At 50.6% G+C, this 21,938-nt stretch overlaps 1 protein-coding gene across 4 annotated transcripts in view; it reads right to left on the reverse strand.

Moving 5' to 3' along the window:
• Nucleotides 1-687: 687 nt before the first annotated feature.
• The window catches only part of PIGQ (phosphatidylinositol glycan anchor biosynthesis class Q), a 39,043-nt gene continuing 17,792 nt past the window's right edge, over nucleotides 688-21,938 (reverse strand). For 3 of the 4 annotated variants that reach the window (XM_064725747.1, XM_064725748.1, XM_064725746.1), the window contains exons 5-11: nucleotides 21,714-21,840; nucleotides 20,448-20,601; nucleotides 17,759-17,870; nucleotides 14,250-14,330; nucleotides 13,185-13,299; nucleotides 9,141-9,202; nucleotides 688-5,003 (exon numbers count right to left, since the gene is read on the reverse strand). In XM_064725747.1, the coding sequence (XP_064581817.1) occupies nucleotides 4,851-5,003; nucleotides 9,141-9,202; nucleotides 13,185-13,299; nucleotides 14,250-14,330; nucleotides 17,759-17,870; nucleotides 20,448-20,601; nucleotides 21,714-21,840 (804 nt within the window). In that variant the 3' untranslated portion in view covers nucleotides 688-4,850. The remainder of the gene's footprint in view (nucleotides 5,004-9,140; nucleotides 9,203-13,184; nucleotides 13,300-14,249; nucleotides 14,331-17,758; nucleotides 17,871-20,447; nucleotides 20,602-21,713; nucleotides 21,841-21,938) is intronic. The other variant, XR_010442019.1, reaches the window with a different exon arrangement.

Genomic DNA, 21,938 nt, shown 5'->3' on the forward strand with positions numbered 1-21,938 from the left:
ATTGTGCAGAGGATTGTCCCCTGTCCTGCCCTCACACTGAGCACACCCCATGGGCAGGGCATACTGTCCCTGTGCTGCTGACAGCCACACTGTGCTCAGCAGCAAGGCAAGCTACAGGTAAGGGCTGGATGTTCCTCCCAACATCTTTGTTCTGGAGTAATCAAAATCCATTCAAGTTCTGATTAAAAGGTTGAGTTAACCAATAAAACCTATCAGTAGAACAAAGCTCTCCATCCCTAAACTTGCACACAAGCACTGGAATGTGCAGCACCCCTCAGCCCTGCTGCAGCTGGCACTGCTGGCACTGGCACTGTCCTGCTGTGCCACTGCTCTGCCCAGCACTCCTGCCTGCACAACTGGAGCTCTGATGTGCCTGAAGCCAGGCAGGGCTCGTTCCTGGACTGGTGCACAGGACTGTGTGTGTGTTTCACATCACCAGGCTGCATTTCACATCACCAGGCTGTGTTTCACATCAGGGCTGCAGGGGGAAGGAAGTCACCTTCAGCTGGGGCTGGTGGTGACATTTAGAACAAGCCCTGTGTCACTGCTGTGGGAGCACTCTGCTCCTGCTGAACGCCTGGTGCCTCACGTGAGGGAAGGAGAAATGCACAGTGGCTTTGAACTTCCCTGCCAAACCTCATCACAAACACTCACACACTTTTAATGAAACTCTCAATGAGTCAGTGCTCTTTTATAATACTTTACTCAAAACCAGAAAACACCGTGAGGAGGATGATTACAAGAACTGTGAAGTTCTCAGGAACTTTCCCAGTGCCAGATGTTCAATAACAGTGGATGGCAGAGGAGCTGCAGCCTGTCCCTGCCCTGAGCTGGGCCTGGGTTCTGCAGCTTCCCCCAAACACCTCCACTGCTCCCCAGCACCTGCCTGGGATGCAGGGGAGTGTTCTGTCACCTGCAGCACTCATCAGTGCAGGAACACTCCTCATATTTAGCTTGCTGAGATGGTAAATGGGGAGTTTGAGCTTTCCTGGTTTGAGGCCCAGGTGTGGATAAGGGCTGGAGCCAAAGGTGACAGACTCTTGCAGCAACCCCTAATGCAGAATGGTGAGCTAGAGACAAAGGTGGTGGGCACTGTTCTCATCCAGGAAGGCAGATCAGCTGCCCACATGGGGCTTGGATTGCTCTGAACGTGTTTATCCTGCACCCAAAGCTCCCAATCCAGCTGGGAAGCCCTGTGGCCTCCTGTCATGTGGGAGATGAGCTGAGATCCAGAGCCATCCCCTGTGTGTGCACAGCACACTCCCCCTGCACAGCCCAGGGCTCCACACTCTGGGCTGTTCCCTGACCCTGCAGACCTGGACACTGCCAGGTTTGGGGTGCTGCTCCCCCTGTGAGCTCAGCACAGGCAGGAGTGTGGCAGGAAAGGGCTCTCTGCTCCCAAGGCCAGAAAAGGACCAAGGAGCAGGAAAGGGATCTGAGTCAATGCACAGGCACCCCCCTAACCAAGGCTTTATCCCCCAAAAGGCAATGGGGCTGCTAGCAGTGCCTGAAGAGGGGGAACAGGAGCAGAGATGGCACAGCACTGCCAATGTTCACATTCCTGAGGCAATCTGAGTTACGGTGTCACTGAGCTCTGCACAACACCAGGACGAGAGTCATCAACTGAAACACCTCAAACCCTGCTGAGAGAGGGAACAGCCTTTCACTGAGGGGGTCACCAGGCACACCTTTCACTGAGGGGTCACCAGCCACACCTTTCACTGAGGGGGTCACCAGCCACACCTTTCACTGAGGGGGTCACCAGCCACACCTTTCACTGAGGGGGTCACCAGCCACACCTTTCACTGTGGGGGTCACCAGGCACACCTTTCACTGAGGGGGTCACCAGCCACACCTTTCACTGTGGGGGTCACCAGCCACACCTTTCACTGTGGGGGGATCAGGCACACCTTTCACTGTGAGGGTCACCAGCCACACCTTTCACTGAGGGGGTCACCAGCCACACCTTTCACTGAGGGGGTCACCAGCCACACCTTTCACTGTGGGGGTCATCAGCCACTGGCACAGGTTGTTGGAGCTGCCATCCTTGGAGATAGCCCAAAGCCACCTGGACACGGTCCTGGGTGACCAGCCTTGGGTGGCCCTGCATGAGCAGGGGCTGGAGGACATGATCACAACCTCCAGCAGCTCCCTGGGATGGTGTGACCATCATAAAGGCTAAATCACTGAGGGATAGAGTTAAGCAAGAAGAGGGTGTTGGAGCAGCAGGAAGAGGCAGCACAGGGCAGAAGGAAAGCAGCTCATATTCTGCAGGATGAAATGCAGGTTTTCCTTAACTACTGGAAGTCAATATATGGGCTGTGTATTTGTGCAAGAGTCTTTGTGTGGGCCTGAACAGGGCACAGTCCAGCTGCAGCATCAGGGAAAACTCCCAAACCCATAACCAGAGCTTTCAGTGCAATAATTACTGAGGTTTCCTTTCAGCATTGTCACACTCTGTCCTGGTTAGGGGAAGAAAGTATTTCTCCAAGGCAGAATTTCTCTCTAGGATAGAGTTTTTCACACAGTGAATCACATTTTCCTTCACAAACCCCCTGCCTATGTAACGAGGGGGTTTGTGGCAGCACTGGGAACCAAAAGGTGGGAGAAATAATAATAAGGAAATGCAGTATTAAAAAAAGTCTGTAAGATTAGAGTCTTTGACTGATGGCTGGCAAAGCCTGCTTGCAGCCTGCTATAAGGGGTGCATGGTAGGAATGGGAGAACTGGAATTTTTAACTACTTCTCATCCAAGAGCTGTTCTGGATAACATGGATCTGAGGACAAATCAGAGCCAGGGCCTTGCCAGCAGCCTCTTCCCTGAGGAAATGCCAGCACTGGGCCAGTCTGTGCTGCTGTGGAAGATGAGGCAGATCCTAACTCTAATTAGAGAGATGACATAAGGTCAGGTGCTCCTGAGCAGGATGTCTGCTGCACTGCTGCAATGTCCCTGCACACAGTCGGAAAGGGTGGGGGAAGACTCTTCCAGCAGGGACTGGAAAGGAAGAGGAGAGATATGGCAAACATCCAGCAGGAGCAACTGAGATGCTCAGATACCACTGCAGGCAAGGAGAACAGCCAGTGCAAGGAGCAGAGAGGCAGCTCAGGCACCACTCTGGGTGCCACAGAACTGCAAGCACAAGGAGCTGCCACGGCCCAGCTGGGCTGCTCCAGGTTCTCCCTTGCAGAAGACTCAGGATCTCAGGTTTGAGGAGGAGCTTTTCCTTGGTTTGGTATTTCCCCACGCCAGAGTCAGTATCAGCCTTCAGTAAACAAACCCAACGCTGGAACATCTGATACATCTGGCAGGGTCCCAGTAGGAAGGTCACAGATGCTGGTGTTTGTGGCTCTGGGCTGTCTCTGGGGATATCATGGCATTTGCACCTAAGGACCTTGATTAGGACCAGCATGAACTGTCTGGTCCCACAGACAGATTTTAAAAGCCAGGATATTAGAAACATTACTTTCACAAGACCAAAAATAACAAAGTTTCTCACAGCAGTCAGCAAACTGAACTGTGCAGGCGTGGGAGGAACCAGGGGATATCATTTAGGAGCTCCACAGGAAAGATGAGAGGGAGGTGAGGTGTAAACCTGCTCTGCTCAGTGCCAGGTGAGGATGGGGCTCATGACTCTGACTTCAGCTGGAGTGAAAATGTTATTTACACCATTCATCCACTGAGTACATCACAGCCTGCAGTTATTCACACCTGGAGTGCAGAGAATTCCTCAGGTAGTGATCATTCCAGGACAAGAAGATGCTGCACAGGAGTTTTAAGCACAGAACAGCCTGTTCTCTGCAGTTTCTGCAGGCAGGGATGTCCCACCAGAGCCTGTAATGGCAGATGGTGAGGGGGCTTTGCCACACTGGCTTTCCCAGGGATTTGCCCTGGCTCAGGGTGACAGGGCACCATGTAGTGCCCATGTAGTCCTGCCTCCCTCACATGGCCCTAAGAAACCTCAAAGGCCTTGTCTGAGCTGGGGCAGAGGAATGAGCAGAGCTGCAGGAAGTGTATTTTGGGTCAGGACTGTATTTTGGGTCAGGACTGTATTTTGGGTAAGGACTGTATTTAAATTTGACACAACCACTGATGCCCAGTGGGACATCCTCCAGTGCACAGGCACCCTTTCCAAGAGAGAGAATAGGAGACACATCAAAATGAGACCAGAACATGGAAAGCCAAGCACTCATGCACTTTGGAAATGTATCCAAAGCACTCTCCCAAGAGAAATCACAGAATCATGATAAAACAGTCTGTGCTTCTGGGCCTCCAGCCTCACTCTCCAACACCTCTGGTGCTGCAGTGAGGGTGAGTGCAAGCCCTCCTCAAAAGAAATTAATAAATATCCCATGAGCTCAGACACCCTGCTGTTCAGTTTTCAGTGTAGGACTCCACGAGCTGATTCTCCACATGGTTTTGATCAGCTGGATTGAGGTCTGAAGCATAAAAACATGCTCTGGCTGAAGGCACCACAGCATTGTGGCTCCAAACCACCTGAGGGGCTGATTTGCTATGGCCCTGTGAGCTGACATGGAAGGAGAAATTCATCCCCAGAGCATTTGGGAGCTGCTCCCTCTGTGACACCGAGTGCTGGTTTCATGAGGCACTGATGGGTTTCACCTTTTGCTTCCAAAATAATCATTAGCATAATATATAAACACAGGGCAGGGGAGGAGAAAGTTGAAAAATAACGTTTAAAAATACTTGCCTTTAAAAATTCAGCCCTTCCTATGTTACCAAAATCTGCTTAAAGGGATGGAGCAGTTGCTGGCTCTGAGCAGCCTTTGGTCCCAAAGCATTAGGAGTTGTTAAGTTTTTCAGGTCAAGTTCCCAAGTTCTTCCACTGTCTTTAGTTCTGCTTGTCTCCTTTGTGTTTCCAGGGGTAGATGAGCTCTCCAAGGAAGAGTTTCTTGCAGAGAGATGCCCAGGAGTCCCTGGGATAGCAGCTGTAGGTGGGCAGTCTGTAGGTCTGGACCACACCTCCATAGGAGAGGGGGTTGATCTGTGTGGAGAGAGAGGGACAGCAGCAAGGGCAGCATCAGTGCTGCTCCTCACACAGCACAGAACCCTCCCTGCCTTGCTGAGGCTGTTTATCCTTCTCCTACAGCCCCCACATTAACAAATTCAGCTTGGCAAGGGGTGTTGCTAGAATCATTCCCAAGCAGAGGGGCAGACAAGAACCAGCATGAGAGGAATGAGAGGGGAGTGTGTTACACACCAGAGTGGAGGGGACAGTGCTGGAGAGACAGCAGACAGCAACAGAATCACAGAGTCATGGCATTTTGTAGTTTGGAAAAGACCTTTAAGATCATTGAGTCCAACCCTTAAGCCAGCACTGCAAAGCCACCACTAGCCCATGTCCCCAAATGCCACATCCACACTGCTTGTGAACATCTCAGGGATGGTGGTTCCACCATGCCCTGGGCAGCTGTGCCATTGTCTCACTGCCCTTCCCATGAAGAAATGTTTCCTAATACCTAATTTAAATCTACATCTAGTACTGCACTGGGGATGCACTGGGACTCCAGGAACTCCTCTGGAATTTGGCTGTACCTGTTATGAGCCCTCAGCCCACAGCTGTGTGTGAAGTCAAACCTGGTATCACTGAAACCACCCAGTGGAACCAAGTGTCAGCACAACAGGATCACACCACACAGTTCCTCATTACCATTTTCAATTAAGTCTCCTTGGCTGAGTTAATCTTTTTTAATTTGACTTCAATCACCACCCCAAGTCTGTGCCCACGGTCCCCAGTTGCTGCACTGACCTTTTGAAGACAGGGATGTGAACAGACACATTTACTGTGCAAGGGGTGACAGAAGCATGTCAGACCTTGGGAATGCTCATCCCAGTGAAGCACTCAGGGTAGGGAGGCAGCTGAAGTCCCCAGAATGGATCCAGTGTGGCAGGAAAAGGATGCACAGCCACCAAAGGACCAAAAGAGATGGGCTTAGAGCATAGACCATGAGAGATGCCCAGGATGGGGACTTACAGAGCTTGGTCAGTGGAGAGAAATGGAAGGACATCCCTCTCTAGCAGAAGGGTTCAGCTCTGCTGGAACCAACCAAGCAGCTCTGGGAAAGGAGACTGTAATTCACAGCACAGAATCCAGCCACAAAGGAAAGAGAGACAGCAAACCCATGCACAGAGTCACTACTTGGTCAAAGCTGAGTATTTTTTTTGTCCACTAAAAAGCATCTGGGTTTCTGGGAGTTTGCCTGTGCCACCAGCTTGCTTCAGCTGCTTGGAGCTCACGGAGTGGTGAGGGATGAAGCCCCAGTGCCTACAGAGATGGAGCCCTTGGAAACCAGGGTTGAGCTAAGAGTTCCTTAGAACTAACCCTGGAGATCTTTGTCAAATTAGTTTCAAAGTACAAGATTGCTCAAGCAGAAGGGGAAATGCCTGTACACAGAAGCATCTCTAGGAAGTTTAGACAAAAGGTCAGGGCAGCTGCTTGCAGGGAAAATTATAAAATAGAATAAACAGCAGGGGGAAAAAAGGCCAAAGAAACCTGTCCCCAGCACCAACAGCTGTAAAACCCAAGGAACAATTTCTGCCCATTTCCTCAGCTGTAGGCAAAGCAGAGTGTCTGAAGTGCAAACATGCTGGGGGAGGAGGACAGGAACTGCTGCTCCACAAGGGAGAGACACAGAGTGTGCTGCTCTGGCTATGAGCTGTGTGGGCTGGGAGGTCTGACACAACATTTCTTGTTGAGAAGCATCTCTGGGTGCAGAGGTGATACCCAGGGGCAGCACTGGCCACTGTAATAGCCAGGGCTCCTTACACCCACAGCAATTCACATCCCTGCCTCTCCTGGTACCAATGCAAGCAAACAGGCAAAACTCATTATTAGTGAAGAGGCAATATTTGTTCCCCTTATGAATGTTCTGTAGGTCAAAGCTATAATAAACCCTGCTAGGATATCCATCCTAAAGGAGCTGTTCCCTTCTCCCTTCCTCTGCTGTTTAACCCTTTCCAAAGCAATTGCTGGAGAAGATGAGACTTTCAGCACAAGGTACATGAATGGATCAAACTCATTGTGATCTACAATCTCAGAATCTCAGACTGTTTGGGTTGGAGGGAACCTTAAAGCCCATCCAGTGCCACCCCTGCCCTGGCAGGGACACCTCCCACTGTCCCAGGCTGCTCCCAGCCCTGCCCAGCCTGGCCTTGGGCACTGCCAGGGATCCAGGGTGGGCACCCTGTGCCAGGGCCTGCCCACCCTCACAGGGAACAATTTTTACCCAATATCTACTCCAGACCTGCCCTCCTTCAGCTTAAAGCCAGTTTTCTCCCTGGGCTATCAGTTCTGTTGAACCACACTGCCAGAAATATTTCTTCTTGTGCACCAAAAGAAATGACTTTAAACACTAATGAAAATACTGACCTATGTAAGAGTTCCTGAAGAATATTAAGTAGCATTTGAAATGGAAATATCATCCCCCATCCTCTGCCCCCCTCCAGGGTCTGGACTTTGCATTCCAGAGGCACTATCTTAAAAATCAAAAATAATCCCTTGGCTGAGCCAGGAGCTGGTTGGGAATGCTCAAAGCCAGCATTATTGATTTCTAATCCATCCCCAGTGCCCCACAGGACAGCTCAGACTATCACCTACAGCTGCAATTATTTTGGGTTAGGTCCATGCATCCAGCCTGACTTTACCAGGCACTGCTCCAAGGGGGCTTCCACACAGAGAGGGGGCAAAGCCACTGCAGATTCTCAAGAAAGCCACATCACTGTGTACAATAAATAAAAATTTCACTTAAAAATAGGTTTTCTAGACTACCCTCTCCAAAGGCCTATCACAAAGTGGGATATTCAGCAGAATTTCTGACACAAGCCCATTTTTTATTTCCACCAGCACAAAGAAAGAAAAAAAATTACCTTTTCTGACTATCTGCTCATTACTATTGGAACAGAAGGCTGGGACAGACATCTACAGCAGCACTTCCACCTCTTGAGGTGATGACTTGTGCTATATTCCAGATAAAAAATGGATCTTCCTGCAGTGGTCCAAAGAAAATTCATCACAGTCATATGACTCATTGCCTTTGCACTTTAAGTCGTGGTCTTTTCTCTCTGGAGACTCCATCCACCTCATCTCACACACACTGATGCCAAAGCCTCTGCTCAGCACCTCCTATGCCTCATCTCTGGGTCTGGTTTCCTTTCTCTGGAGTCTCCTGGCCATGGAGGATGGCACATTTTGGTTCTTACACCACTGAAAGGCAGGAGCTGGGAAGACAGCTTGCTCAGAGAATGCTGATTTTACCCTAGAAGACATCTGTAGAAGGGATTCCCTCTGGAATTGCTACTAGCTGGTTTGCTGGTTCCCTGCTAGCCTGACCTTTGCTGAAATTGGGTGGGACAGTGATGGAAAAAGCAAAAGGACTGAGAAGCTGCAGTTAAATCCTTCCCACACACTCCCCCAGTGTCCAAGTGCTTTTATAAGTGTTATACACTACTGGCAGCCTCTCCTCCTTAGGATGCAGAGAGCAAGAAAAGCCTCTCTGGGACATGGCTGTGTTCCTGCTGGGTCAGGAGATGGAAATTTCACTCCTGAAAGTGTAAGGAGAACTTCCCTGCTGCCACAATTTCTTTTCAGAAGATAATTTCCTTTAGTATCTTTGATGCCAGAGCATGGAATGGGGGGTTACAAAAACACAGGTGAGCTGTGCCCATACCCCTCACCAGAACAACCCTGGAGAAAAGCAGGAGGCCCTTTCCTCTCTCATCTTGCCCAGGCTCTCATCCTGCTGCCTCATGGAGCAGCCAAAGCTTTCCAGCACCACTGGAGGGGAAGAGCTTTTCCTGCTGCTTCATTCTGCCTTTTTTTGCTTCTCCCAGTGTTCAGCAATTATGACATGAAGCTGCACAGAGCCACAAGGTGATAATGGCATGAGTCCCAGAAGTAACACAGCTCTGTGTTTCTCCTTCTCCCCTTCTGCATTTCACTTCACACCATCCAGGGCACTGCATTTCCTCCAAACAGGACACAAGCACAGAAAGCAGCCACAGCAACACGAGATTATTCCCCTTGTTTCAGCATTTTAGAGCTGATAATGTTGAAGTGGAGCCTTTCAGTGGCAGCAGCACAGAGGGGCTGGGGTAACCCTGGGGGAAGGCACAGGGCCCTTACCTGCATCAGGAGACGCAGAGGTTTTCCATCCTGCTGCTCAAGGACTCTGAACTTCACTCCAGCTGCAAAGACACAAAACAAGGAAAGCAAACCCATGGGGGGATTGTTGGGGTGTCCTGTGCAGGGCCAGGAGTTGGACTCAATCACCCCTGTGGTCCTTTCCCAGTCAGGATATTCCATGGTTCAATGCCTGGAGCACAGAGCATGGATATGCTGCCCAGTGCTGTTGGCTGACCACTGATTCCCTAGAAACTGTCTTTAACCTTTCTGGATTTGGGAACATTCCCCATTTTCAACAGGAAGCATGGATGTCTCTACAATTCTTTAAGCTTAATGTCACAGCTCCATTAAAAGTAACCCCTCCCACCTCCAGCTTGAAAACTCAGTCCTAGGGCAAGCACAAAGCCTAGAAATGAGCCAGCCAGACCTGAGGATGACAGAGGGACTGGAAAAACCTTCCACTTTCCCCAAACTTCCCTCAGAATGGGAACTCCATGTTAGCAGCAGGCAGAGAGCCTGGCTTTAATTTGTGCTCATGTGGACAGTGCAAATCTGTCCCTGGTTCAGGCTGAGGGAGGGAAGTGGCTGACCTGGAGGCACTGAAACATTTCAAAGCAATCCCTGCCCATTAATCCCAGCATCCACATGTTTTTAAGAGGCTAACCCCATCCAACCTGCCACTTTCCTATTTTCTCTTGGATTTGCCTCATTGCCGATACTGTAAAGATAAATAGGAAAGATTTTGGATTCCAAGGGTGACACAGTGCACACACAGATTTAATACAATGTTTCAAAGGTAACAGCTTGGATCAGAGAGGCATTTTTTTTACAGAGATGTCAAATAACTTCACAGAAATAAAATCACCAATCCATCTCTGCAAACCTGTTCCAGCCAAGCATGCCCTGTTGTTCTTTCCTGCAGGTAAGAAGATGAGCCAAGACTAAGGCACAGATCAAACACTGACAGGAGCACAAACAGAATAACTGCTCACCATTGTAAGTGCCATTGCTGCAGTATCTCTATGACTCTTGAACACTGAAAAACCAAAATGTTTTCTCTTTTTCCTAAAGCTTTGAATTAATTAAAATAATACAGTTCACTCCTGGGATAGAATGCTTTTCTCTAGCACACAGCTCTGGTTTAAACTCTCTCCCCAAATCATAAAACTTTTTCTGTCCAGGACAGGAGTGATTTATCTGCATTTTGCTGGATTATATTGATAGAGGGGCTTCCCCAGTGGCTTGAAATAGATGTTTGAGTACCCTGGGCCTCTACAAGCAAATGTGCTGGATGACCAAAGTGCTCAATGTGATTCACAGAGCTTTGGCTATGAGGAAGTGTCTAAGCCATTCCAGGAACTACTTTTCTGGCAAAGTTTGTCAGAGTGAGACAGAAATGAGCAGGCACTGAAGGTTCAGATATGTGCTTGGGCACTCTGGAGTCTGACCCCAGAACAGTAATCCATTATCCCAGCAAATGCTGCTTCTCTAGGTCCTGGCCACACAGCTTCCTTCTCAAGATACAAGCCAACACTTTCTTAGTTAGATAATTTAATTGCTTAAGAGTCTTAAACTTCTAAGAAAACACGAGCACAAAAAGGCTATAAATTCATTTTGGAACGACCTGCAGGTGACTGCAGAGCTCAGGACTCTGAGCAGTTCCCTCCTCACAGGAAGAGGGGAAGGCTCAGGCTCCTGCAGATCACTCCAGCACAGAAGAACCTGAACTATTCCCTGACTTCCAGCCAGCTCCAGAGCTCAGGGCTCTGCTTTTCCTGTACAAAGGCACCAGCAATGGCACAGGAGAGCTCAGGACATGAATCTATTTGCTTTGTTTCACATGGCACCACTACTCAAGTGAGGGTTTGTAATCCAGCAATTGTGGCAGGTCCTACAGGACTGTGACAAAACCTGTCCCAGCAATTCCAGTGTGAATGTTGGGAAAGGGAAGTACAGGAAAAACGAGCTGGCCTGTTCACAATCAAACAATGCTGGTAACCTGTGTGTGGGCACTCTGAGAGCCCTGAAACCCCTGCTGTTCCTTTCTTCATGCTGTGAATCCCCATCCCAACCAAGGTGGCACCACTTGAGCTGGCACTGGGTGCACAGAGGACATCAGATGTGATCTAGATAAGAAAGGCTTTTGGAAGTCATACATATTTCATTTTGGATGCACAGAAAGAAAATAATGCATTTAGTTTCTGTGTGTGGATGGATCATTCACCTACCCCTGGCCTGGCCTTCATCAGTGAAGTATTTTGTCAATTCAGGCACTGAATCAAAGAACTTGGAAGCCACAAGCCACAATGAACTCAACCCCCTTTCCACCAGCAAAAAAACATCCATTCATGTTGGTAGAACCATGTTGATGGTGCCTGTAAAATCAGCTGCCCTAACACCTGCCAGAGGATGTCTTCTCCAGGTTCTGAGTCTGACAAGGGAGGCAGCACCTCAGCAGTGAGCACACCATGTGATGTGTACTCTCTCAAGTCCCTTGAGTTGGATTCAACTGCTCCATCTGTTCCTGTTGCCATGCCACAGTTTTGTGCTGGGGCAGGGACACAGGCTGCAGAACTGCTCAGAGATGCCTCTTCCTCTCACAGGCAGCAGTGCCACTTAAGGAACACAGCTGAGAAGTCAATCCCTGCTCAGGTGGGGGCTTGTTTCCTGCACCACAGACCTGGCTGGACAGGAATGAGGAGCAGTAACCCGTGGCCTTACATAACCTAAAGGAATTCATGGTGTGAAACCTCTCAGTGGCACCAGGATTTCCTCCTGCCCTACATCCTGCCCATTACTGGGTCAGGTTTCTTCAGCAGCATCTCCTGTTCCCCAAAGACAGCCCTGAAGGGTTTAAGAGGTTTCTGCCAGGAAATTCACAGGAACCTGCTGAAGGCTCCCATGGAAAAGCACCAGAGTTGGTAACAGAGCTCAGCTCTACCTTCCCAAAGCTGAGCCTGGCAGTGCTCCAGCAGACAAAGCTGCTGAGGTTGCCTCGAGCTTCCTCTGCCTTTGATGACTGGCCTTGGTTTACTGATGATCAAGCTCTTTCTTCTATGCTAAATTCCTGCTGCATGCTCTTTAAAAGGATGGGAGATAATAATTTAGATGTGCTTGACTGTAACTAGATCAACCATAGCTGTGGACAGTCAAAGGCATTCCAAAATGAGTCCTTACTCTGGTGCCAGCCCTGGTTTATGGTTATCCAAAGTGAAAAAACAATGACTGGTTTCAAAATGGTGACAGATTAGTCTCAAAAAGGGAATGATTATCTGAACTCTGCCCAGAGCTTTGAAATTCATCCAAACACCAGGGCTTCAGCCAGTCAAAGTCAGCATAGAACTGAAAGAGCTCCATTGATTTGCAACCACTGCAGATCCAACCCTTTGGAACAGCTGATATTCCAAGTATTTTTGTGATCTGGCTTGTTTCAGAGGCCAAACACCCAAAGTTATGAGCTTGTTTTACAGAACTATGGAATATCCTGATTTGGAAAGGACAAGGATCATCCAGCCCAGCCCCTGGCCCTGCACAGACACCCCAACCATCCCACCCTGAGCCTGAGGGCAGTGCCCAAGCTCTCCTGGAGCTCTGGCAGCCCCGGGGCTGTGCCCATTCCCTGGGGAGCCTGGGCAGTGCCAGCACCCTCTGGGGGAAGAGCCTTTCCTGATATCCAACCTAAACCTGCCCTGGCACAGCTCCATGCCATGTTTGACTCACAGAAGTTTTACCTGACCTGGTAGTCTGGAACTGCAATAAAATAAGTCCCTGTTTATACGGTGCTTGTTTGGATGCAATTTTTAGTGGCCAAGGACTTTCTAAAGGTGCTCCTGATTCTGCTTCAGGTTCAGATTCCTTTCCATTGACATCCTCATCCTGCTCCTTGCAGGAACTGGTTCACAGCAGGGACACCTGCACAACTCAAGCCTTGGGTTCTTCCCTACCCCCACTGCATCCTCAATTCAGGAGTGAGCCAGTGCACCAAAATCAAGCACATAATGCAAAATGCTTGAAGTGCTGCAGGGGCAGGGCTGAGGGACTCACCTGCGAGCCTGTAGGATCTGCAGAGGCGAAGGATGAGGGAATAAAGAGGCAGGGAGTCAATCAGGTCCACCAGCAAGTGTATGAGGCCCTGCACAATCACCACCAGCAAGCGGAGCTGCAAAAACCAGTTTGACAGAACATCTCAGGAAACAGGAGATTAAACACTGGTAAATTCCTGAGCTGAGCCTGGATCTAACACTGCTGTGTGCTAAGCTGAGGCCTCCCAAAGTGGGTGTGATGGCTGGAAGTGCTGAGCATCCAGACCCTGTGTGAGGGCCCCCACCAGTCTGGGTTTAAGGGGTAACTGGAATGATGCTCCTACAGCTGGAGAAGCTGTGACCAGCAAGGACATGAGAACTATTCCACTTTCAACAGCCACAGTTGGAAAGGAAGCCCAAATTCTCCCACTTTGAGTCAATTCCATCACTGTGTACCAGTGAATGTAAATTTTCCTCTCTCCAACAGTGAGCTGCAACCGCTCATTTCAGCCTGGAGAAACCCCACGTAGAGCTTAAGCAAGGCAGAAATGAACTTCCTGCTCTGTGTTTTCTGTCCCTGCATAAAGCACCTCCTTTTGTCACAATGCTTATTTTCTGCTGCCAAGCTCATCTGAAAAGAGAGGGCTCAAAAAAGATGCTGAAAGCATGTGATGGCCACTGTCTGTGGAAAATTTGGCTCTGGGCAGACTGTGGAGAGGACTGGTCATGTTGGGAGAAGGAAAAAAATAAAGAAGTTCAAACCTCTGAGGAAAACTTGGCTGAAAACATTTAATACAGCAAGTTAATTCCCTGGAAAAAAAGTTCTGGATCAGACTAGAGAGGCCATCACCACAGATGTGGACAGAAACATCAACTTCTGAGAGAAAGTAAAGAGAACAGTTTGTCTTGTGGACAGGATTTGCTGGGAATGTCCTTTGGAAAAATAAAAACATGAGCTGATGTGAGAGAATCCTTCCTAAGACATCCACATTTTTATTTTCTTTATGGATGACCATAAATGTCTAGGAAACCATTTTTTACTACCTCAGAAGAGAGTGTTTGACTTATTTAAAGGGTTAAATCTTACCAGGGTAAACACCAAATAATACAGTGCAGTCGTAGGCAGAAGGAACAGCAGGATTGTGAACAGCAAAGTGCCAATGAATAACTAGGGAAAAAGGAAACACAATCATGAGCAGAGCAATGGTAAAATAAAATACATTACAAATAAAATATAGGAGACTCTGAGGCAATAGAAGTTTGCAGGACTTCTCAATGTGTTTTTATCTTGCCTATGTGAATAATGCTGTTACCTTAGATATTTTCAGTATTTCTCCTCTCACTGGACCTTCTTCAACACTCCTTATTATGGGAGTACATTTGGAAAGATAAAAGCTGGATCCTGACAGCACTTTTCCTTTACAGACAACATTCAAGATTTCCCATTTCAGGCCAGCTTCCTTAGGAAACTAGACTTAAGTGATCTTGCAATTTTTCCACTCTCTATCCCCAAAAGTTTTAGAGCCACTGACCAGATTTTACCAGAGAAATATGGAAAGTAACAAAGAAGTGGTAATTTGAATGGGAATTCTGGAAAGAACTGAGAAGTACTTTTGTTCCTCCTTGTTTTAGCAGTGCAGGCACCTGGGGCAAACCTGACAGAATTATTTGTGATAAACATTCCCAGCAGCAACTGGCTGAGCTTCCAGCCACAGGAATTCTGCTTCTTGCTCAGTGGGAAGGTGGGAGAGAAGCTGGAGTCAGGGAGCAATATTTAGAGGATGCAGGAGAAAAATCCCTAAGGAAGGAGGTGTCATTAGCTCCACTGCCCACAGAAAAAGTTATTTTTATTCTGGGCCAGCGTAGGTTGGCGTAGGTCTAAATAATTCCAAGTGGGAGAATTCAGATTTATACCAAACAGGAACCTGACTCTTCTATTTCCAGTCACCACTTCCAGATCAGAGAGGCCACAGGAGCACAGGGCACTGCAACCTCTGCAAAAAGGGACCACGGCTGCAGGATGTCATGAAAGAAAACAACCCAGCAGCCACAGCACAGAGGTGGATCAGCATCACAGCTTTAGGGATGTAACCAGGAATAAATCACAACCCAATCCATTCTCCTCACAGCAGTTGTTTCCCCCTTCTCCTATCACTCCACTGCAGTTGTTTAAACCTCCAAGAGTCTTTTAAGGTCTGCTTTGAATGTCTCTTCCTACCCGGCCAGCGACACAATTCCCTCTGGTCTCCAGAGCAGCAGGATGAAGCCTCAAGTGCCAAACCAATTCTCCTCAAAGTACACAGGGAGGAGATGATGCAAACCTGGCACGGAGGCTTTTAATCACCAAAGAAACAGAAAACCAGCTCTCAGCTGTGGTGCAAGAAGCTCAAGGTTATCTGTTGTAATAGAGAGAGGCGCTGACCCTGCAAGTTTCCAAATATTATTGTATTATTTCAGTGATGTTTGCAGCTGCTGGCCTGCAGCAGTTCAGGCTCTGTTGGACTTTTGCATGGCATTTCAGAAATTAAAAAGAGCTTACAGCACTTCACAAAGAACTGCCTCTGCCTGAGCGAGAGTGTGTGGGCCAGGCTCCAGCACAACGTGAATGAAACGGGGCCTTTTAATAGAAACGCTGCCACGGCTGTTACTGTGGCAACACTGCTGGGCACCACATTTCCCACTGCCTCCAGCCCTCCCCCACTGCCACTGCAGGCTCAGAGCTCCGCATCTGCAGCACCCAGCACAGCTCAGCCTGCAGGGCGGGGATGGGATGGGGTGGGATGGATGGGATGGATGGGATGGGATGGGATGGGATGGGATGGATGGGATGGGATGGATGGGATGGGATGGGATGGAATGGGATGGGATGGGTGGGATGAGATGGATGGGGTGAGATGGGGTGGGATGGGGTGGGATGGGATGGATGGGATGGATGGGATGGATGGGATGGATGGGGTGGGATGGGATGGGGTGGGATGGGGTGGGGTGGGATGGGATGGGATGGGTGGGATGGGATGGGATGGATGGGATGGGATGGGATGGAATGGGATGGGATGGGATGGGATGAGATGGATGGGGTGGGATGGGGTGGGATGGGGTGGGATGGGATGGATGGGATGGGATGGGTGGGATGGGATGGGATGGGATGGGATGGGATGGGATGGGATGGGGTGGGGTGGGGTGGGGTGGGATGGGGTGGGATGGGGTGGGATGGGATGGGATGGATGGGATGGATGGGGTGGGATGGGATGGATGGGATGGATGGGATGGATGGGATGGATGGGATGGATGGGTGGGATGGATGGGTGGGATGGGATGGGATGGGATGGGATGGGATGGGATGGATGGGATGGGATGGGATGGGATGGAATGGGATGGGATGGATGGGGTGGGATGGGATGGGATGGATGGGATGGATGGGGTGGGTGGGATGGGATGGGATGGATGGGTGGGATGGGATGGATGGGTGGGATGGGATGGGATGGGATGGATGGGGTGGGATGGGATGGGATGGGGTGGATGGGATGGATGGGGTGGGTGGGATGGGATGGGATGGGATGGGATGGGATGGATGGGGTGGGATGGGATGGATGGGGTGGGATGGGATGGGATGGGATGGATGGGGTGGGATGGGATGGGATGGGGTGGGATGGGATGGATGGGTGGGTGGGATGGGATGGGATGGGATGGGATGGGATGGATGGGATGGATGGGATGGGATGGAATGGGATGGGTGGGATGGGTTGGGATGGATGGATGGGTGGGATGGGTGGGGTGGGATGGGATGGGATGGATGGGATGGGATGGGTGGGATGGATGGGATGGGATGGATGGGATGGGATGGGATGGGATGGGATGGGATGGGATGGGGTGGGATGGGATGGGATGGGATGGGATGGGATGGGATGGGATGGGATGGGGTGGGATGGGATGGGGTGGGATGGGATGGGTGGGATGGGGATGGATGGGATGGGATGGGATGGGATGGATGGATGGGATGGATGGATGGATGGATGGGATGGGATGGGATGGGGTGGGGTGGAGTGGGATGGGATGGGATGGGTGGGATGGATGGGATGGATGGGATGGGATGGGATGGATGGATGGATGGATGGGATGGGGTGGGATGGGGTGGGTGGGGTGGGATGGGATGGGATGGTGGGATGGGATGGGATGGGATGGGTGGGATGGGATGGGATGGATGGGATGGGGTGGGATGGGATGGGGTGGGGTGGGATGGGATGGTGGAGAGCAGGGATAGAGTGCAGGGTAGGGAAGGGGTGCAGGGCAGGGAAGAGGCACGGCAGGGAAGGGGAGGGGTGCAGGAAATGGAAGTGGTATAGGGAAGGAAGAACTGCTGCAGGTAAGGAAGGGGTGTTGGAGGGCAGGAAGGAGTCCATGGCAATGAAGGGGTGCTGCAGGCAGTCAAGGAGTGCTGTAAGGCTGCAGAAGAGCCGTGGGCTCAGAGCGTTGGGACACGTCCTTGTTCTGGGCACCACAAAGGCTCCTGTGTCTGTGTCCCAGTATCAGTCAGAGCAGGAGGGAGGGCATCACTGAGGGCAGTGCCCTGGGCTGTCCCCAGGGCTGTGGCACTACCTGGTCCAGGTCGTAGGAGCAGGAATCCACCCGCTGCCGCAGTACGTTCCACTTCTTGCCCCGGAACAGGCGCCACAGAGAGGACAGGCCGTAGATCTTCAGGCAGTAGAGCCTGAGCAAAGAGACCACTCTGCAGCACAGCTGGCAGCTCCCAGCTCCAGCAGCACCCAGCTGTCACCAGCACAGCCCCACGCCCACTCACCCACCTGCAGAGCCAGGGGGGGCAAAAGGAATACTCTGGGAATGCTGCAGATGAACCCCCATGGCTCAGTCAAGCCTGTCTGGGCTGCTCCCTGGCACGGGGCTGCTGCAGCCAGCTCTGGGCCACTGCAGGGCAATGGCCAGGCCATGGAGCTGCAGCAAGCACCAGCCTCATGGCAACACCTTCCCTGCAGCAAAAGGGTGCTGAGGCCCTGGCACAGGGTGCCCACAGAAGCTGTGGCTGCCCCTGGACCCCCAGAAGTGGCCAAGACCAGGATGGATGGGATTTGGAGCACCTGGGGTAGTGGAAGGTGTCCCTGCCATGGCAGAAGATGAGCTTTAAGGCCCCTTCCCACCCAAACCATTCCATGATTCTCTGAGAAGAACCAGCAATCCTATTTCCCCAAGGTCACCTGTGTCTCCCCAGTTCAGATCTGTCCCTTCCCCTGCCTTCAGACCCTTCCAGACAGGGCTGGCCAAGGTGTTGCCCCCACACCTGAGTCAATGCAATGCAATTGTGCCTCTGCAGCAGAGACACCAGGGAGAGGAGTGGAGCCCCTGAAGCTTCCCCAGTAGCCCACAGCTCTAAAAATCCTTAAGGGTGGGAAGAGACCAGTGAAATGCTTGGTGGCCCCCAGTGCATCCCTTCCTTGGGATTTCAGAACTTGTGCTATGAGACTTGGAGCTACTTCCCTCACAGAAAATGACAACCGTGAGGGACACTTGGGGTGACAAGGGGTGGGAAACAGACACCTCTTTATGGAGTAACAGCAAGGAAGAAAGAGCCCTTGGGATGGAGAGGAGCCACAAAGTGCCCTGGGCAGCAGTGCCAACACACAGGGAGGTAAAGAAAGGGTACATGGTCAATGTGTGGGGCAGAAGGGAGTCTGAGAAAGCCTGAGCCACAAAAGCTAGACTGGCAAACCAGGCTAGCTAAGGTGTGAAGGCTGCTCAGATTTCACAGCAGCAATGAGAAAGCAGAGGTAAGGAGTCTCATCCAAGAGAAGAATCTGGTTTGAGGAACACCAAGTGCTTCAAGGAATTGGCATGGTGCCTCCAGACGGGCAGGCACAGCTTGGTGCACTAATCCCTAGGCAGGAGGGAGCCCAGGACAGCTCCTCCAGGCTCTGGCACACACCTGCCCATGGCTCTAAGGCCAGGCTCTCCCTGCACCCCTGACATGACACCCAGGGGTGCTGCTGCGGTGGCACCTGCCCCACCTGCCCTCTGCCTGCACACACATGCCTGCCCTCGTTTCACTCTGTGTTTGCTCCACAAGGGGATCTCAGGCTTCACCAGCACCTGAACCAGCAAATCCTTCCTCCTGCCAGCTGCAGGAGTTCAAGGGGCTGTGCTGGCTGTGGGTGACTGCTGACTCTTCCTGGCTGTCCATGGGGACAGCACACAGCTGTACACTCTGTACTTCTGACAAACACAAGACAGGCTGGCTCCCTGCAGCTCCAGGGAAGAGCAATCAGCTGACAAAATGCTTTTCCTACTTCCTACTACCACTCTGCACAACCAGGATGAGCAAGGCCATTCCTCCCAGACCCACACAGAAATTCCAGTGATTAGAGGTGTTGGGAAGAGACCTCCCACTCCTGACATTACTGATTCTGGGTGTAAGACCTGTGCTCACAACAGACCTGGCTAATAAATCAGGTCTCAATATTTCCATCCATTTCCTGAACTACTCATATCTAAAGATTTACTATTTCTTGTCCTTGTTTCCTATGTAAAGTCTGAGGAGGGACAATGGCCATTCTGTACTTTATAAGGCAAAAGGTCCTTTATCTCTTCTATCCATCCCATCTCCCTGGCAAGCACATCCTGTGGCCTGTGGGACTCCTTGGTGCAGCACAAGTAAGAGGAGAGCAGGAACAGAGCACAGTGATGGGCACCTCTTGCACAGGAAGCCCACTAAGCCCTAGATGTGCCCCAAAGCCCCTCGCACTCCCCCTGCTCATTCAGAGCCTCTGCCCAGCTCTCAGGCCATGGGACCCTCCAGACAATGACACCAGGATAGTGTCACAGACCCCCTGTAACCCCAAACCTGCCACCTGTGCCCCACAGTGCAGGCAAGGACCTCTGAAGCAGGGCAGACAGGGATTTTGGGGCTCCTCCTAAACTGCAGGGGTTCCCCTCTGCTCCTCCTCTTCTCCAGTTCCCCTCCAAATCTCTAGCAGGGTGCAATGGAGGAGAGTACCATGAGCTGGATCAAAGGGATGGGGTGAGCTGCTTTCTTGTCCTCTGCCTGTCATGCAGTTTCATTTTCTAGGTCACTACCACAACAGATAAATATCTAAATGGAGGAGAAATGAAACATGGCTTGCTTGCACTGCTGTGCCCATCACTTCTACAGGCTTAAAAAAGACTTCAAGAAATTACTGTGAGTTAAAAAGTGAATTCAGGAGAACTACACCAGGACTGAATGCTCCACACAGCCTGAGGGGTTCCCAAACACAGCCCAGAGAGGGAGGGGACTCACCTGGCCCCGTAGACATAGAAGCAGTAGATGTGGAAGGTGAGGAGCGCGATGATGTCGGACAGGATGCAGAGAGCCACGGTCAGCCCCAGGCAGGCCGACAGCCCCACGTACCACAGGATCATCTCAATGAACGGGGACAGCAGGTGGATGTAGCCTGGTGGACATGGCACAGGGTCAGTGTTTGACTGGGTCATCTCCCTCCTGGCCCTCTCAAAAGGCTGATTCCCTTCACCCTAGAATGCTGCTCCAGAAATCAGAGCCATGACAACATGGAAGGGCAGCTGGAAAACTCCTTTAGATGCCATCTTCTCTTTAGGAGGGCCAACAAAAACTCTCCTCCTCAAGTTTCTGCCCACTGGGAGCATGGGGAGGAGTGTGCACAGCTTGAACACAGCAGTCACCATTCTCCACATGGGATTTTATGGAATTAGCATGGCATGGTTTGGGTTGCAAGGCACCTTAAAAATAATTTAGTGCCACCCCCTGCCATGGGCATGGACACCTTGCACCAGACCAGGTTGTTTCAATCCCTACCCAATCTGGGATGTAACATTTGATTTCCTACATTTGTGTCCAGGTTCTTCAGTACATTTTTAACTGCACACATCAACCTTTACTGCAACCATTCCTGTTTTTCTGCTCTTCCTACAAAAGCCACCTCATATGGCTTTTGTAAAATAAAGCAGTATGGACAAACAGTCTCTTTCATCACCAAAGTGAGGCAAAGTCACAGAAACAAGACCATACTTGACTGGTGAGCAAAGCAAATCAGTAAAATAACTGTGGAGTTCATGTCCATCATGCCTGTACTCCTCCATCAAGGATAACAAGAGGGTTTTATTTCAAGGAAGAAACTGAAATAATAAAATTGCACTAAGCTGAAGTCTGAGATAGCACAGGGCTGGCATTTGCATCCTTGCACATTTCTCATCCCTATCCCAAGAGCTGCCTCTCACATGGCAAAGAGCACAAAACCCTCACAGCAGTGCCTTCCCTTGGACACTCACCACCAGTGACACCAAGGAACTGAGCCCCAGCAGCAGCCACACTTCTTGCAGAGCATCAATACCAGCACTTTATTTAATATGCATGAATTCCTTGTGTGGGAATCCAACTTTGGCTTCAGTTCCCACAGCAGGAAGACTCCCAGACAAGTCTGTACTTGCAGAAGTGCATTTTGATTCATTACTCACCTCTAGGCAAACATTAAACACTCAGAGGGAAGAGATGAAAAGGGAGGCTGGGAAGTTAAACAATTTCACTTACTGATCCACAGATGGATGTGATAAAGGAAGAAGCGGCCCAAGACTTGATCCAAGGCTCGGTTCATTTTCAGTCCAGCTGGGGCTCCCATCAGCCACTGGAGCAGGTCCTGCAGCTCTTCAGCCACGTGCTGCAAGCACAAGGAAGCCAGGCCATGGAGAGAACAGACTCACACTGAACAGGGCCAGTGCACTCTAACTGCTGCCCCTCAAGTATTCCACCACATTC

The sequence above is a fragment of the Zonotrichia leucophrys genome, chromosome 14 (genome assembly GCF_028769735.1).
Source record: "Zonotrichia leucophrys gambelii isolate GWCS_2022_RI chromosome 14, RI_Zleu_2.0, whole genome shotgun sequence".
Lineage (NCBI taxonomy): Eukaryota > Metazoa > Chordata > Aves > Passeriformes > Passerellidae > Zonotrichia > Zonotrichia leucophrys.